The sequence below is a fragment of the Lagopus leucura genome, unplaced genomic scaffold (assembly GCF_019238085.1).
Source record: "Lagopus leucura isolate 7727_CA_CO unplaced genomic scaffold, USGS_WTPT01 Super-Scaffold_100004, whole genome shotgun sequence".
Classification (NCBI taxonomy): Eukaryota; Metazoa; Chordata; class Aves; order Galliformes; family Phasianidae; genus Lagopus; species Lagopus leucura.
In genome coordinates this window covers 57706766-57722927 of record NW_024962264.1, presented here as the reverse complement: position 1 = coordinate 57722927, position 16162 = coordinate 57706766, and the positions used below count along the sequence as shown (strand labels likewise).

Here is a 16162-nt window from a genome sequence, read left to right as displayed (position 1 = left end):
CAAACCTCTCCCTATATTATTTCATATATAATACCGCATAAAGTCAGAGTCAAAACCGTGCATATGCTGAGAAAGAAAAGTTTAATATAAAAGCAGTTCTTAACGTTATTTAAATTAGCTACTTTTGTGACCAAATTGTATAGCAGATTTTATTGTTACAGATAGATTGGATAGAGAAGTAATAATATGGAAAAATGTTCATGTGCCTGATGAAACAAGAAAGGCAAACATTTGAAAGGAACAGCTATTTGTCTTCATAATATATAATTTTCAATGGCATATAGATAAGAATTAACTTCTTCAATATATTTATTACTAGAAAGAATTATCCAAAGAGGTTAAAAACTTTCTATCTATTGACAATTTACATTTAGGAGTGAATTTACCTGATAAATATAAGCAAACAACCCTGTATCTTCCTGCAAAAAAGCCAACTTTGTATTATATTATTGCATGTTGTTGACTCACTGAGATGCCCTTCCAGTTTGAATGATAAAAGCTTTTCCTCTCACATCTCCTCCAAAAGGTACTACAAGTGAATACCTCCTGGTGGAGGTGGTGCATCTCCACCAACCTTGTAATACAGATACGGTATAAATTAATGATTATTTCACCATAATTTTATGAACATAACCCAGGGGTTGGCTTTTTAAGAGATATTTAAAATGTTCATCTTGGAATGACTGCAGAGAAACAATTACATTAAACATATTCCTGTAATAAGACTTTGTGACCCAGTAGGATGCTTACTCTAAAAACAATCCTTTACACAGCAGGTCACTTAATATTGCTCCTGTTAAAGGAAATGAGTTATTTTTATTAAATGATTAAGTTGAATTACTTATCCTAAGAGCCCAACTCATTTTTATTTATCCACTGCTTTGCACAGCACTGCATGTAAATCAGTAACCTTCGTATTTTCTGCCTATTCTTTTGGATCACAAAAAGGACTTAGATGGTCAAGAAAGCAAAGAACATTGACTAGTCAAGAGTAAAACAGCTGGCCTCCATTTAGGTTTTGAAGTTAACAAAATTTTAACTTCACTCAGTAGATAAAAAGGCCAAGTAGTGGCCATCTGATGCTGTGAGGGGTTGGCCACATGTACAAGCTGGCCTCAACCAGTGTGTTATTCTCCATCACTTTGGTGAGTGTGCAGTGCTGCACACTCTGCCAGGCAGACCCTAGTTAACAGAAGGCACCATTTTTCAAAGGATGAATGCTTAGCACCTCTGTGTGATTTGATTCATAACATTTGTTTATTCTGATATTCAGTTTCTCTTTAGGGAAAGGAGAAATCAGAATTTTTAAATTCTCTAAGACTGCATGCGCACTGTCCTTTCACATCGTTCTTATAAATCAGAAATGAAATAATAAATTCAGAGCTTAGAATCAAGAATTTAAGCTGCTGAGTTTTATTGTCATGCCACTTCTCACTAATTATTAAATGACTTGCAAAGCACTAGTTAGAATGAGTGTGATGTATTTAAAGGCTATGATAGGAAATGTGAAGTAGAAAAGATGTGTAGTATTGGAACAACCTGTAGCATGCTACAGTCAATGTCTTGTGCTTAAATTACACTTCTGTCAGTACTGCTAGAGCACTGACAAAGAAAATGCAGATAACTGTGAGAATAACCAGGCATATATTACAATATTCTTTTTTTGAAATGATTCTCATAGATTTTTAAGCATCCAGTTTATTGGTCTAAATTAGGTCAGTGCACAATTTTCTTGATTTTTTTCCTGTCCTTTGAATTCTCTCCATTCCTGTAGGGCACACAAGTTAAAAAATATAGGTGCAGTCAAGTAAAATGGAAGCAATCTGTCTGTTCTGCACAAGGGATCTTGCTGCATTTTGAGAGGGACAAGGAAGTTAAAACAAAAAACACAAAACAGCAATTACCAAAAATTACAAAGCATAAGGCAGGAAAAAAATATAGACACCTGCTTTCTTTTTCTTCCCTCCCTGGTATTAGGACCAGAGATGTAAAAGTCAAGAGGAAACTTTGACAGATGCATAAAATTAACAAGTCAAAAAATGTTAGGAAAATGCTATGCTACTCACACATAGTTTTCAGTAAACAACAGTAATTAACAAATTTTCCAGCTACTCAACACATCTTTAAAGTTCTTTCATTAGCACTTTTTTAGTACAGTAAGAATCACACTTATATACATAATTAATGTGAAAATACACTCTGCAGTATTCGGGAAAAATCAAGACTTTTAATTTGTTATTTTCAATTCTATTCATTTTGCATTTTATACTCCTGCATTACTGGCACTGAAAATCACAGCAGTCATTCCTACCTCCCACTGCAATGGCTCATTTCCTGCTTCTCTCCATACGGATACCTTGCATTCACATCTGTACCCTGCTTGTAACAGTTCTAGCAATCTTTAGATCTTCTCCAGATTTCTTTTTAATTTTCTTAGACCAGAAGACCTAGATATTCAGCAGACTAAGATACATTACCTTGAAAAACAGCAAAAGAAGTGAATGTTTCCAGTCTAGGGAAAAGGAAATAGGAATCCTTACCATTTACACAACTGGTTTCCATTCATCTCAGCTATGTAAAGATGAAACATTTGGAAGTGGTTAAAGGGTCTGAATAAAATCAATATGTCTCTTCTTTAAAACTGACTTCTTTAAAACTTTAACTGAAGCTGCATAAGAGGGACTCAGCTATATGTGGATTCCTAATCCTTTTTCCACTGCAGTACTTCCAAGATTGTGCAAAGGAAACCAAATTACCATACAGACTTCAAGATATTTCAAAAGACCAAAATGCTTTATTGTGGCTTACAGAACAGAGCCAGTCCCCTGTATGATGAAACAAAAACAAGTGTGGTAACTGCTAGTAGCTGGGGTAATATTTCTTACACCTTTAAAACGAAGCAATACAAAGCTGTTTTGAATAATTGAATAATATTGCCCTTTGTTACCCAGTGATATGTTCATTTTCACTGATAATAAAGTACCCTAAAACTGGGGTCTGTAACACTAAGCTTTGTCTAAACTCTCCTCAAACAGCATCTTCTTTGGCTACAGAGACAGAGCACTGGTCTAGATGGACCCAGTGAAGCATCTTCCATTAACACTGGCTTCTGTTCTGGGTAATGGTGGACATACAGGGAGCTTCACTGCCTCAGTGCTTACAGAAAAACCACCTGACTTCAGTGTTTTTGAATCAGATGTGCAGTAATTTCCTCACAGTAACTTTACATTGTAAAAATATTTGATAAAATGAAAAAAACAGTGTTTCCCCATACCACTGATTTTATCAAAGTACTGAATAGCCAGAAGAATAATTTGGAAGTATTTTGCTAAGAGAGATTTAAACAGCTATTTAAATGTAGTAAAATATTAATTAACTACAACCATGTAGGACAGTGACATTTAATACTAAACTCCAAAGTTGATATTCCAACTCAGTAAATACAGCTGCAAGCAAAAGACTTGCTCACAGATCTGTGAATTAGCATCTAGTTTGGCATTACGTCCATTTCTGTTCTCACACTGAAACTAGCCAAGATGTTCAGAGGAAACAAAATAACAACATACTACATTCAATAAGCACAATAATTGATAAACCAAACTGCACCAAAGTCCATTAAACCAAGTAAATTTTCTAAAAGACACGAGGTTTAGGAAAAACTTGGCAGACACGCTGTAGTAATTCCAGCTTTTGGCAGTCAGCTCCATTGTGGTAGAGCCTATACCATGAACGAGCAAGTATAGCTTATAATGCTTAGAGACATATGCAAAAAGCACACATAAACAGAAATAAATCATAGGTGACCTTCCTGACACTCCATCTAAATCACTAGATCTGCAGCATTTTTTTTGTTTCCTGCAGCAACTCTGATTTTAATGCCTCCTGTGCATGTAGACTCCATGAGGGGCTTTGTAATAAAAATAACAACTTACTTTTTAAAATCAGAAATGGCCCTGCTCTTTTATCACATCAAGAGCTATCAACTCAAACCACATCCTTTAAAGAGTTTTAAAACTACATTATTTTTACACCAGGTGCAATGCTTCTTCAATAACCATGGGAATGTAAATGTGTGACTGAACACAGCAATTGAACAGATTTTCTATGTCACCAGCAGATGTTACTGTGACATTATATCCAAGTTATTTGACCCTTAAGACATAATAATGTTATGGTTTTCTGGGAAGCTAGGGTGCCAAATGACTTCCATTATTGGTTTACATGACATGTTACTGTAGCTGCATTGAAAATACAGATTTTTTCTTTGCAACAGCATTATTCAGAAGAAATGTATTAGCTCCTCAAATATTTGTAAACACTGCTGTAAGTCACAAAATTATTCTGTTTTATCACAGTACTACTGTTGGTCTTGTTTGCATTGCTACATATCTACTAGCCACAGTCACAGATCAGGGATTCCTTTGGCATACAACAAATACTCAACAAATACCAAATTCCTGTTTCACCACCATAGAGTTTGAGTCTTAAACGAAGAGAATAAATTGGATACAATTACAACCACTGATTTCTTTTTCTTCCTGATCCTACCATTATCCTTTGCTCCCACAGCTTCCTAACAATTTAATGGTGATCTCCTTCCAGAGTCTTCCAATCACTTGAATATCTATTTCTCGTCCATCATCTGGTGAGCATTAAGATGATACAAGATAAATGTCAGGTATTTTTCTCCCTTCTTTTATTCCAAAGAGAGGGGACTTGGGATGGTTCTTCCCTCTCTCCATTACCGGACTTCTAACTTACTGAGTGAAGCAGGATTATAGATTGTGCTGTTGAGTCCAGTCAATCATTCTGCCCCCAGATAGTTCTCCAACATTCAGCAGTGAAATAGGAATACAGGATTGGTTTCGACTGGTGGTAGTCTCAAGGAGCCAGATGCAGGATATTGACTCCAGAAAGTCCAACAGTGCTCAGCTCCTAGCACTGCTTTTAGCATAGTATCCACAAGGACAAAAGTTATCTGGACCCTGTTTATCCCTGTGCTCATGAAATAGTTTGCCTCATAGAGGTGTGTTTTACCCTCAGACAAGACACCTGCCTACTCTTGCCTCATTTCTCTTTTTTGTCACTTTGCTCCATTTTCCTCGTTGTGTCTCTTGTTTGCCACTTAAGGGTATCATGCTCTTTTACCCTGCTGCCAAAAAAGAGAATGAGGCCACTTGTAATTTGGTAGTTATAATGTGGTTAATCTCCCGAGGGCAGAAAAAAAAATGGAGAGATTAAAGCAGGCCCAGAACTCTGTGGAAACTCAGTGACCTACATTATACCACTGGATTTTTACTGCTCTAAAATAATTAGGAAGATTAACATTATCATTTCCATTTTAGAAGCTTTTACATAGAGTATGTTATAAAAAGATGTAATGTAGTCATTTGCCTTAAATACAGTGGACCTTTTGCAAATAATGGTTTTATATTTCTCCAAAAAGACATAATCCACAATGAAATGCACGAAATTTGCACAAGTAGCCTTCTTCCGTTAGGGGAAAGAGAAAAGGATTTAGTCACAAAACAGACTCGTGCATTTCTCATATTAATATGCAGATCCAACCTAAGACAAATAATTTCAGAGCATTACTGTAGTCATCATTATAATGGAGAATACTGCATTGTCATTAATGGCTTAGATCAGTAGTTTTTTTCATGATTCTCTAGTCTCCCTAATACACAGGCTTTTCCTTACACATTTCTACAGATAAAACTAAAATGCAGACAATTTTTCTTGACTGTTGATTCAGTTATTCGCATTCCTATTCTGTGAATCCCTCCCACTAGCTTTCATTATTTTGCTGCATTACAGAGGCTCAGCTCTTGTCTCATCTAGATTTCTCTGTGCGCCCTGGTGGGGAGGAAATCTCCAAATCCCACCCATCAGGCTGAAAGTGCAGGTCTCTCTGGTCATTTTTCACCCAGGCATTCCATGAATCACACAGGCATCTTCCCCACCTATCTGTGTACTAAATACACATAGAATCATAGAATTGCTCAGGTTGGAAAAAACCTTCGAGATCATCAAGTCCAACTGCAACCTAACCATACTACCTTAACTCTAACAACCCTCTGCTAAATCTTGTCCCTGAGCACCACATCCAAACGATTTTTAAGCACTTCCAGGGATGGTGACTCAGCATACAAAGATACTTTCATTTGCAAATCTATGTTAGGAGAAGGGAGATTATAAAGGATGTGCAATGGTAAGAAAAAAAATGCTTATTTCCCTAATGTGATTTACAATAAGCCACGTAGATACTTTACAACAGAGAAATATGATATGATCTATACTGACTTACAGAGGGGATTTTATGGAGAGTGAACAGCTAAATCCTACCTAACAACGATCCGTACCTATTCTGCATCTGATATCCTAACAGGTTGCCTTGCCTGGGAAGCAAGTGGTCTAATCTTGGGTGAATGACTTGTTAGTAGGTAAAGAAAGGGAAGAAAATTGATTGGAATATATCGACATTACTGTCCTAGGCTTTTAACACAGTCTGTATTCACCATATAACATCTGTATTCACCAGTTACCAGCTGTATTTAAATCTCTGCAGATTACATTCAAAAAGAGTTTCTATACATACTACACTGCATATCAGGGTTAAATCTTGATTTTGGAATTAATCAGGCCCAAAGGCTTCTATTCATATCCATCAACTTTAAAAATTTAGTGATATCAGACTCCTTTGCCTTTTGGTGCCTAATTTTATAGCTTAATTTTACTTGTCAGAGTGGCTCCTGAAATCCAACTTCTCATCCGCAGGAAACCTTATTAAGCTACTGGCTGAAGACCCTCTCATCTCAATTACCATATCACTGGAAATAAGGTGTGGGTAACTTTGCTATTCTGACGTCTTCTACTTCAAAATCCACCTCCGATGCTTCTAGATTCATTTTCAAACATTTTTAGAACACGTGTGTTCTGAAAACATCCCGGACTGCAATTGCCAACAGTAAGTGGTGTGAATTTCCAAGCAGGTGGGGTTATTTTCATGAGAAATTATGGCAGTTTCTAAGCTCTACATGCAAGAGACGCAGCTCTACTCTTACTAGTGAGGTTTCCAAGCACTGTGGAAGTATTGTGAATAGATCTCTAAAGCAAGTCTAACATTATGCAACATGATTGCAGATGCAGGCTCTTTGCCATACATAGCAAATACATTTACAATTTTATTAGGTTGAACAGAGACAGTTTAAGTTTGGCACCAAAAGACATTTTCTCCAAGCCCAGGCATAGTGCTACAGAACTGAGCTACTCAACTGCCTGCCCTAAGCTGCTTGCCATGGTTTCCCTCTGGAAAAGCTGTTTTCTGCCTCCTCAAGTCTCTGCAAAGCTCAGAATTCTTCTCAAAGACAAGTTTCTTTTACAATTAAACAAACAAACAAACAAACAAACAAGCAAACTATCTGATCCTAATCTTCCTGACAATATTCCATTGTATTTTGTTGCCATACAACAGATAGCAGCAGAGGAGCAGTCTGACAAAAGGGTGTCTGACATAGAAATGCATATGAAGCAAAGGTGTGTCATTGAATTCCTCCCTGGGGAAGAAATGGCTCCCACAGACATTCACTGACACTTGCTAAAGATTTATGGAGACCAAATATATTACAAACAGGCTCTTTCCTTCTATGTACACTCCTCTTTTTAAATTATCACTACAATAAGAAAAAATAAACTTAGTGTGATGGTGTACTGGGAACCATAACTGGCCATTGTTATTTCAAAGGGCAGAGTATGCAAAATCTGTAACATCAAAAAAAGTTTATGCATAGAATGTAAGTTAAGAGCAAAATATTCTGGTCGGTGTCCGTGAAACTGAAGCAAGAAATATGGGAGCACTGAACATTTTCAGATAAATAGATGTGTGCTATTTTTATCAAACTAACAGAGGTTGTTGAGTCACAGAACATGCGATAAACAAAGCCACTATGGAACAAAAGAAAAAAAAATGCTTTCATTAAGAAAATGGCAAAGACTTTACATAAAGGACAGTCAATAAACACTGAAATCTTCTTTCACTCCCCAATGAACATTGCATGTAGTGTCTGACACATAGGCAAGAGGATGATTTAAGTTTCTATCACCAAGCATAACATTATATAAGTTAGCTTGCTGGAGAAATTCATGTATAGAAAAAAAAAAACCCAAAGCAACAGTGATTTTTAGTGATATACAGAAACAAATGGAAAAGGCAAGGGGAAAATAATTGCCAGGAGCATATTTACAGTTGGAATATTCTGATTTCAGTAATATAAAAATTCCTCTCCAGACTGCATCCCCACAAAAAAAAAAAAAAAAAAAAAAAAAAAAAGCAGCTTTATTACAAGAATTCAAGTAACACATCATACCTTTTTCTGCCTTACTGGTATTATGTTTTTCAAGTAGGAGGTAACGAGGACTTTCAGGAAGAAAAGGCAGAATCACAATTTGTACCAATGCAGGAACAACGATCACTCCAAACAAAAAAGGCCACCGAGATTCCTGCAGACAGAAGCAAATACAATAGTCAGTAGTATTTTCTCATAGTGAAACCAGGAACAAAAATAGCTTTGATGGAAAGTGCTGTAAGTTCATCATTTGACATACTGTGCCAATGAACCGGGTAACATCTTCTTCCTGAGCTCAGTAGGAAGTCTGAACACTTTTGTCTTAGATCTCCTTCCTCAAGGGATGAGGAAGACAAAATTTAGGTCATCAACTGACTGAGCATGGAAAGAGAGGCAGGGGAACTAGAAAACAGCATTACTTCACACGTTTTTCCTTTCCTTTGGCATTAACAACCATACACACAAAAAATATTTAAATATACTCAAATATATATTCTACAAGTCATCCTCATTTGCACCAATATCACACATTCATCAAGAAAACAGAGAGTGGCTGGAGAAGAAAGTTGCCTGAAGTATAACTTTCTGCAGCAAAGTGGCCTGCTATCAGTCCATGTTCTTATGATACCTTTTCTTCCAGTTATCTAATACCAAGATGCATTTTTCTTTAGTAGTTTTCCCCTTAAAGTTCAACATTCATCTATTTAACTCAATTCTTTCTAATCTGAGAATTGGTCCTTAATTGAAAAGCCTGCTGAGACTTCAGTGCACCTACTGCTCAGGCATAATGTCTAGCACATTTTCAAAAGCTTGGCTAGATCAAAAGCAGATTGCACCACATCCTCTCTGATTGAACTCTGAAAGGCACAGGGAGTTTGGATCCACTCTCCCTCTCAAAATGAATCTATCCATTCAGACCTCAAATTTTCCCTAAACAGATCTGGCTACATTTTATTTCAATATAATTTTCCACAGTCAAATCAAAATTCAGAAGTCCTCCAGCTAATTTCTGTTGACAGTTTTTATCTTATGTTTTCCCACTTCACCAGTACATCTTCTCAAACAGAACACGCAGCACACCATGAAAACCTGAGCTGGGATATGGGGTAGTTTAACAACTGCAGGCAGAATGAGAGGGGTGTTTCCTAATTGCTGATTTCTGTTGTCCTTTCAGTGACAGGTTATTTTTGTTTAAATCTCTGATGAGAGTAAAAAAAACTGGAGAAAGGAATTTTTCAAAGAATTCAAGCATTGATCTTACCAGTCCTTCTCAAAGCCTTTGTTACCATGAGGACTTCAAGATCCTGTTCCTTCATTCTGAATTTATTTATTATTTTAGATTCAGTAGAGTATAGAACTCTACCCAGTATACAAGCATCAAGACCGAATGATTATCAGTCTTATTTTAAAGATGAGAAAATTAAATTAAAACTTTAAGAATTGTTAATAAATCACATATGCAAAATGGGCTCCTGATGTTAAGAAACTTAAGAAAACATGCAATGTTTTTTAAAGTTGTATTCTAAATCTGCCTGTAAACAGACATTTATTTTACACAGTTATAAAAATAAATCCTGTTCAATCTCTATCGTTTCCTATAATATAAATACTCTTACTACATACTATGTAGGTTTATAAGGCTTAAGAACTTTTTTCAATACCTCAATAATAATAATAATTAATAATAATAATAATAATAATAATAAATAAAAATTAGCTCTTTGTTGTCACATCTTATTTCCTGTAGGTTTTCTTTCCACAATACCAAGGCCACTTTTTAAGGTGTGTATTATTACGATGACTATTCTGCCACCCTACTGGGACTTGCTTGGAATAATATTTCTACCTTTTTAAATTCTTCCAGACCGTATGGTTTTCTACTTCACTTTGCTCTCAGGTAACTCTTCTGAAAGTGCTATTTTGAAATAAGTAGGAAAAAGATTGAACTTCTGAACCTACACTCCACAGTAAATAACACACTCTGACAGTATAATAGAATTTTCTCCTCATAAAACACTGAGCTTCCTTTATTTCCTCTATGAAGGATTTTTGATTTACTTTTTATTATGCTAACTTCAAAAAAGAATTTTAGATAAAACAATCAAATATACTTTCACATTCTGAAAGGAAGCTTGATCATCCCTGAATTTTGTAATTTAATTGAACTCATATGACTGTGATGACACTGCTGTTTTGCCCTTTAGATATGGGGTAAACATTTCATTTTGATAGGAAAAGTTAAGAAGTTTATTTTATTTTTAACCATATTATAGAAAAAAAACACACTGGTAAGCAACTAAAATCAGTGGAAACATTTCCATCCATTTCAAAAGGTTTCAGATGGAGCCTGTTCAATTCTTCTACAGAATTTTGGTTCTAATTGTTTTTCTGTTAATTTACATTATCTACATTCATATTCTTCATCTCTATACAGAAAAGAAATATTGAGACTAAACGGAGTTTAGAAGAACTACATTTGTTGGGATGAAAGCATAAATATGAACTGCAGAAAATCAAGCTGAATTAGACATTATAAAAGGAAATAAAGAAAGAAGGGAAAGGAAAGGTACCCTGATGTTTTAAGTAGAACGGAACCTGTTCTGAGACAATGCTCAGAAGGAATAATTAAATGAAGACACAAGACATTTTAAGCATGACTTGGAAGCTACTTCAGTGCTTTGCTTCAATTGTCACTAAGGAGAAGAATAGGAGCATTACTGAAAGGAAAGAAAACAACCCCATCACATTTTATTTCACAAAAAAACTTAGAAGAGCATTAAATATTTTAATTACAGAGGACTTGACTCATCACCTGCTTAGAACTGGTACAAATAACATGTCAGGATGGTACGATTTCAATTTTGAACTGTCACATTGTGAATATTTGCTTAGGCTGAGACAGGAAAAACTCAGCTTTGATCTATTTACAAAAGACAGCTAAGTAGAGGAGCAAGTTTGAGAACCACATACTCAAAGGCTGATATAATAAAGAGCAAATCTGCAGAATTATGTGGTGGTAAATATATATATGTGTGTGTGTGTAAATCATGCCTACAGTTTGTCAATTAAACAAGATAAAACTATACTAGAATACAGTAAAGCAAATGTTATTATGTCAGAGAATTATTGGCTAAAATGTAGAAAATGGAACAAGTTAAGAGATGGAAAACAAACTAGGATACGGAAAACGTCAATAAGCCCTGCTGACTGTTGCACTATTGGACTGTATGCAGTTCAATGGCCTGTTTAATTACTGGTTATGTTTAATATTTGTTAATTAGAAAATATTTATTGATAAAGTTATAAGACATTTTCACCACAGGAAAGGCTAAAATGATACACATACATATAACAATGAGATAATTGAATTGTTGTCTGTCATATAGTAGAAGAGGGAAGATGGGCTGTGTTGCCCTATAAATAGCTACTCGTTTTGGCAAAAAAAATTGTCAGTTAAGTCTCCTAACACAAGACGCATAATAGGAACAAAAAATGGAGTGCGGAAATATATAATTTCTATAAGTTCTATTATCTCAGACAAATAATTTTAAAATTTATTTTAAAATCATAGTTTTAAAAGCATAACAGCCACCTCACAGGAACTTCTGTAACTTTATTTTGGCAAAATATAATCACACATATGCAAAAAGAATCACATCTACTGTAATTTCTAGTTGCCTTGAAGCATCCTGCTGCAGCCCCAGAGGGATGGAGATCTCCTGGGTTTTGTGCATCTGCTAGCCCCATGGGGATGCCTAAGGTACTTTTCCACTGGAGTATACCACTATTAGCATCCAATAAGATTTTACTCCACTTTACCTCTGGCAAATCACTAGATGTAATGAAAGTGTTATACTTTTCCATTTTACACAGTTAGATATTTGAAATCACAGATGGAACATGCTGGGAATTAGAGAAGGACCCTGGAAAACATTAGTATATGACCCTTTTCTGCTGCAATGGAAGCAACAAAGCCATGATTTCTTATTCTACAAAAAGCATGCATCCATGAGGCGTAAGCTACTTTCATTTCCATGATGCATCACAGAATTGCAAGAGTTCACTGACATAAGTTCTCCTCTCTCTCTCTTTGCTACAAGAGTTCTTTATTCTACATTTTAATAATACATTTTAATAATGTGTAGATTATCAATCCAACCTTGAAAGATAAATATCTTTAACCATATTTTTTGTCTCGGAGGTATAGAATGTATATAGAGGTATAGAATAAAAGAACTCAGAACAGTATGAGGAAGACTGATTGACTCATACTTTGTGTTATAATGTGTAAGATCTATCTGAAAAGACTCTCAAAATTTTTTCATTGGTGTCCATCTACAAACTGTGGGCATCAGAGCAATTCTGAATTGCATTTGTTTCTCGTTTGTGACATACAGACTGTTTTTAAGGAATCCTTGAACCTGAATCCAGAGTCTAACAAGGAAATAAGAATATTTAAAGGAATTTCAACAGGTAAAGGCAAAGAGCAGCCTTCAGCAACGCAGCCTGTAAGACTATCGACTGCATCACTTTATTAGTGCAAACGAAGGAGTACTCTTGAAAGAACTTGGTAAAACAGCATGGAAGATTCCTAAACAAACTTTCCTAAGTACACAGCTGTCCATCACTTCAAATATGTGATTTTCAAGGGGTCTTGTAATTCATTACAGTTTGACCAGGGACCTACAAAAGTTCTTAGAGCTGATTTGAAAAAAATCACCTTTCCAAGTTGTATGAAGAACTGATTTGAAAGGAACTCATTATAGTAATCTTTCCTTACCAGACACATAGTACAGCTGCAGTATAGATAAAATTCAGTAAAATTTAGAAAATTCTGAATGTATCTAGTGGAGGCAAAGAAAAATCTGGAAGAAGACAGTGTGCCACTCAAGTCTATTCAGAAGGCAAACTGTTTTACTCTGCTTACCCAATATGGAATTGCCAATAAGAGCCATTATCTTCACACAGCTTTTTCTCCTCAGCAAGACACTTCCTACCTTTGTTCACTGCTGCTCTCTCCAGCACCTTGTATTCTCTTGGATGACTAAAACTAGCTTCATTCAAGAAATGGACACATCAGGAATTTTCCTGTTTGCTTAACTATTTCCCCCCTGGAAACACCTACAGGAGCAATAGAAATTCCTCAGAAGGTGCTGCCCTAATAGGCCTTAGGAGATGAGCAAAGCAATGTGCTTAGTATGACATGCTACCCGCTATGAAACAGTGTAATCTATCTAGACAAGTATGATCTATAAAGACTTGAAATGTATAAAAAGGAGTTTGTAAATTAAACAAAACCTACTTTTCCACTGGCCTACCTACAGCAGACATCTGTTCTGGTCTGAGAAGCAGCCGGACCCAGGCAGCCACAGGGGAAATTGCAGCAACAATTCCAGTTTTACCTATCCTGATTTCATGCATATAATTTTATATAGCTTTCTTATAGCTATACAAAAATGGAAATGACACCGAATCTACATCTACAGCATTTGAAAGATGTTAACACACTATGGGAAAGCTTTGGAGTGAAACACAGACTTACATGCAGGAGAAACATAGCTACAGAAATACCTGAAAATATGTGGAATATGCCAGAATTAGGCCAGAGAATATTCCCTCAAGATCATAAGTGCACATTTGAACTTTTAGAACTGAGGCTGACAATGCACTGGCAAGGGATCTGTAGGGAACAATCTGTCAAAAAAATTCTCTGGCTGATTTAATTTCAGAATCACAGAAAGAAAGAGGGAGCACCTGAAGGGCAGTGTTTTAACAAATGACAAGCCTGTTTTCTCCTTCAATATGCAGAAAGCTGCACACGCTATATAAGCAAAAATGTCCTAGATTAAATAATCTTGTAGCCAGTAGGAGAAATTCAGCTCTCATGTTATGGCAGATAACATGATTCCGTTCCTGTGGGCCAACATCAGGTTGTCATCTGCAGTTGCCATGGCTTCCTGATGAATTAACAGCTCTAGAATACAGAAGGCTAAAATGAGATGCTGGCAAATGAAAACGAGTATATTATCCTCACAGTGGAATCACAGAGTATCCCAAGGTGGAAGGGATGAACAAAGCTCATCGAGTCCAACTCCTGGCTCCACACAGGACCACCCAAAATGAGACCCTCTCTCTTAGAATGTTGTCCAGATGCTTCTGGAACTCTGGCAGCTTGGTACCACAACCATTGCCCTGGGGAACCAGTTCCTGTGCCTGACCACCCTCAGGTGAAGAACCTTTCCTGATATCCATGCTTCATGGATCAGGCAGTCACATGGCTCAACAAGAACTCCAAATATCAGCTTTCCTTCCCTATAACAATTGATTATGAAATTTCTCCAAGGAGGATCTCAGTGTACTTGTTTGTACTGCCCAGACGTGGCCTCTTCAGAAGACAGACACAACTGTTGTGAAGTGTTGCTAAAGAATTGAATGGGGCCAAACATCCAGATAGAGTCTCAAGGACTTAGTATAGTTCTATGTCCGTGCAGTCTGGAAATCAGTCATGTGTGAACTTGAGTGAAATTTTAAAAAACCTTCTTTAGCTGTTTTACAATTAAAGGAGAATAATATGTGATCTGTGCTCTAAAAAGTTCTATTTTCTTGTTTAAGCCAATGAAAGAACCCAGACCAAGAAGAATATAGCTCCTTTAATTAATTAGAGGACCATACTCAATCATGAGAATGATGAGTAATTCCGTCTAAGTGTCCTAAATAGTCATCAAATAAGTTGGTGCTTTTTCTTGTGTTTTATGGTTGTAGCTGCACTCTGTATTCTGATCACCAGACAGCTTTACCACAGTACAATTTCCCAAGTCTCTACAGAGATTCCATTGTTGTGGTTTAACATAGGCTATAATATATCGGAATCAAAGCCTTGAATGAGAAGCATTGCTGCAATTTTGGTGAATGGGTCCTGCGTGGAGCCAGGTGTTGGACTCAGTGATGCTTGTGGGTTTCTTCCCACTTGGGATATTTGGGATATTTTAAGAACATAAAGATTAGTAGTGATGAGGGGAGACCATTTCTACAGGTGAGGAAAAAAACAAAGATATGAAGGATTAATAATATTTGACCAAAAGAGCAATGAAAATAAACTGACAGAATTGGTTATGAAAAAAGAAGGAAATGAGAAGATTCTCAACCATTAGCACTTCCAGTAGAACACTTAGGAAAGCTGCTGTGATAGGAAAAAAGAAATTAATACAAATCTTGATAATCTTTCTGAAGGAGAAATCATGATATGAATTGTGTAGAAAGTAGGAAATTGGACTGCGTGGCACAGGGCAGCACTTCCTCACTTTTTAACTCCAGTGCTTCAGACATTTTCGTCATGATCTTGGAAACAGAGATCAGACCAAAAACAGAGATCAGAGTTGCATTCATGGACTGCAGTAACAAGGCCATTTACCCCAGCACCAAGACTGGACCTGTGGACATGCCTCCTGCATCACCTGTACTAGTTTTATAAACAAAAGTTTGTTAAAAATCACTATGGGTTGCTTAACCTACTTGACACAATGACCAGTAAGCACTTTCTGAATTGCTTCAAGTAATACTCAGAGCTTCAGATCTATTTTCATCACTTTTCCACATTTAATTGAACAGTTTCATTCAGTAAGTGAGGAAGTTACCAATTAGGTTGTTAATAAAACCTGGTAAGGCTATGCCCCAAAGCCTGTGTAAATCCTTTTCTGTAGAAAGACTTCTATAGAACTACTGAAGGCAACAATCACATATAATCCAGATAAATGCATTAAGCTCCAATTTAAAAGTTAAATTTTCTGCTCAAGCTACTTCAGCCAGGAGTCTGTTCC

The 16162-nt window shown here is 36.2% G+C and overlaps 1 protein-coding gene across 1 annotated transcript in view; it reads right to left on the bottom strand.

Annotated features, from left to right (window-relative positions):
* The window catches only part of SLC2A9 (solute carrier family 2 member 9), an 86067-nt gene that overhangs the window by 45891 nt on the left and 24014 nt on the right, over window positions 1–16162 (bottom strand). Inside the window, exon 6 of the mRNA XM_042871686.1 lies at window positions 8367–8499. Coding sequence (XP_042727620.1) covers window positions 8367–8499 — 133 coding nt within the window. The remainder of the gene's footprint in view (window positions 1–8366; window positions 8500–16162) is intronic.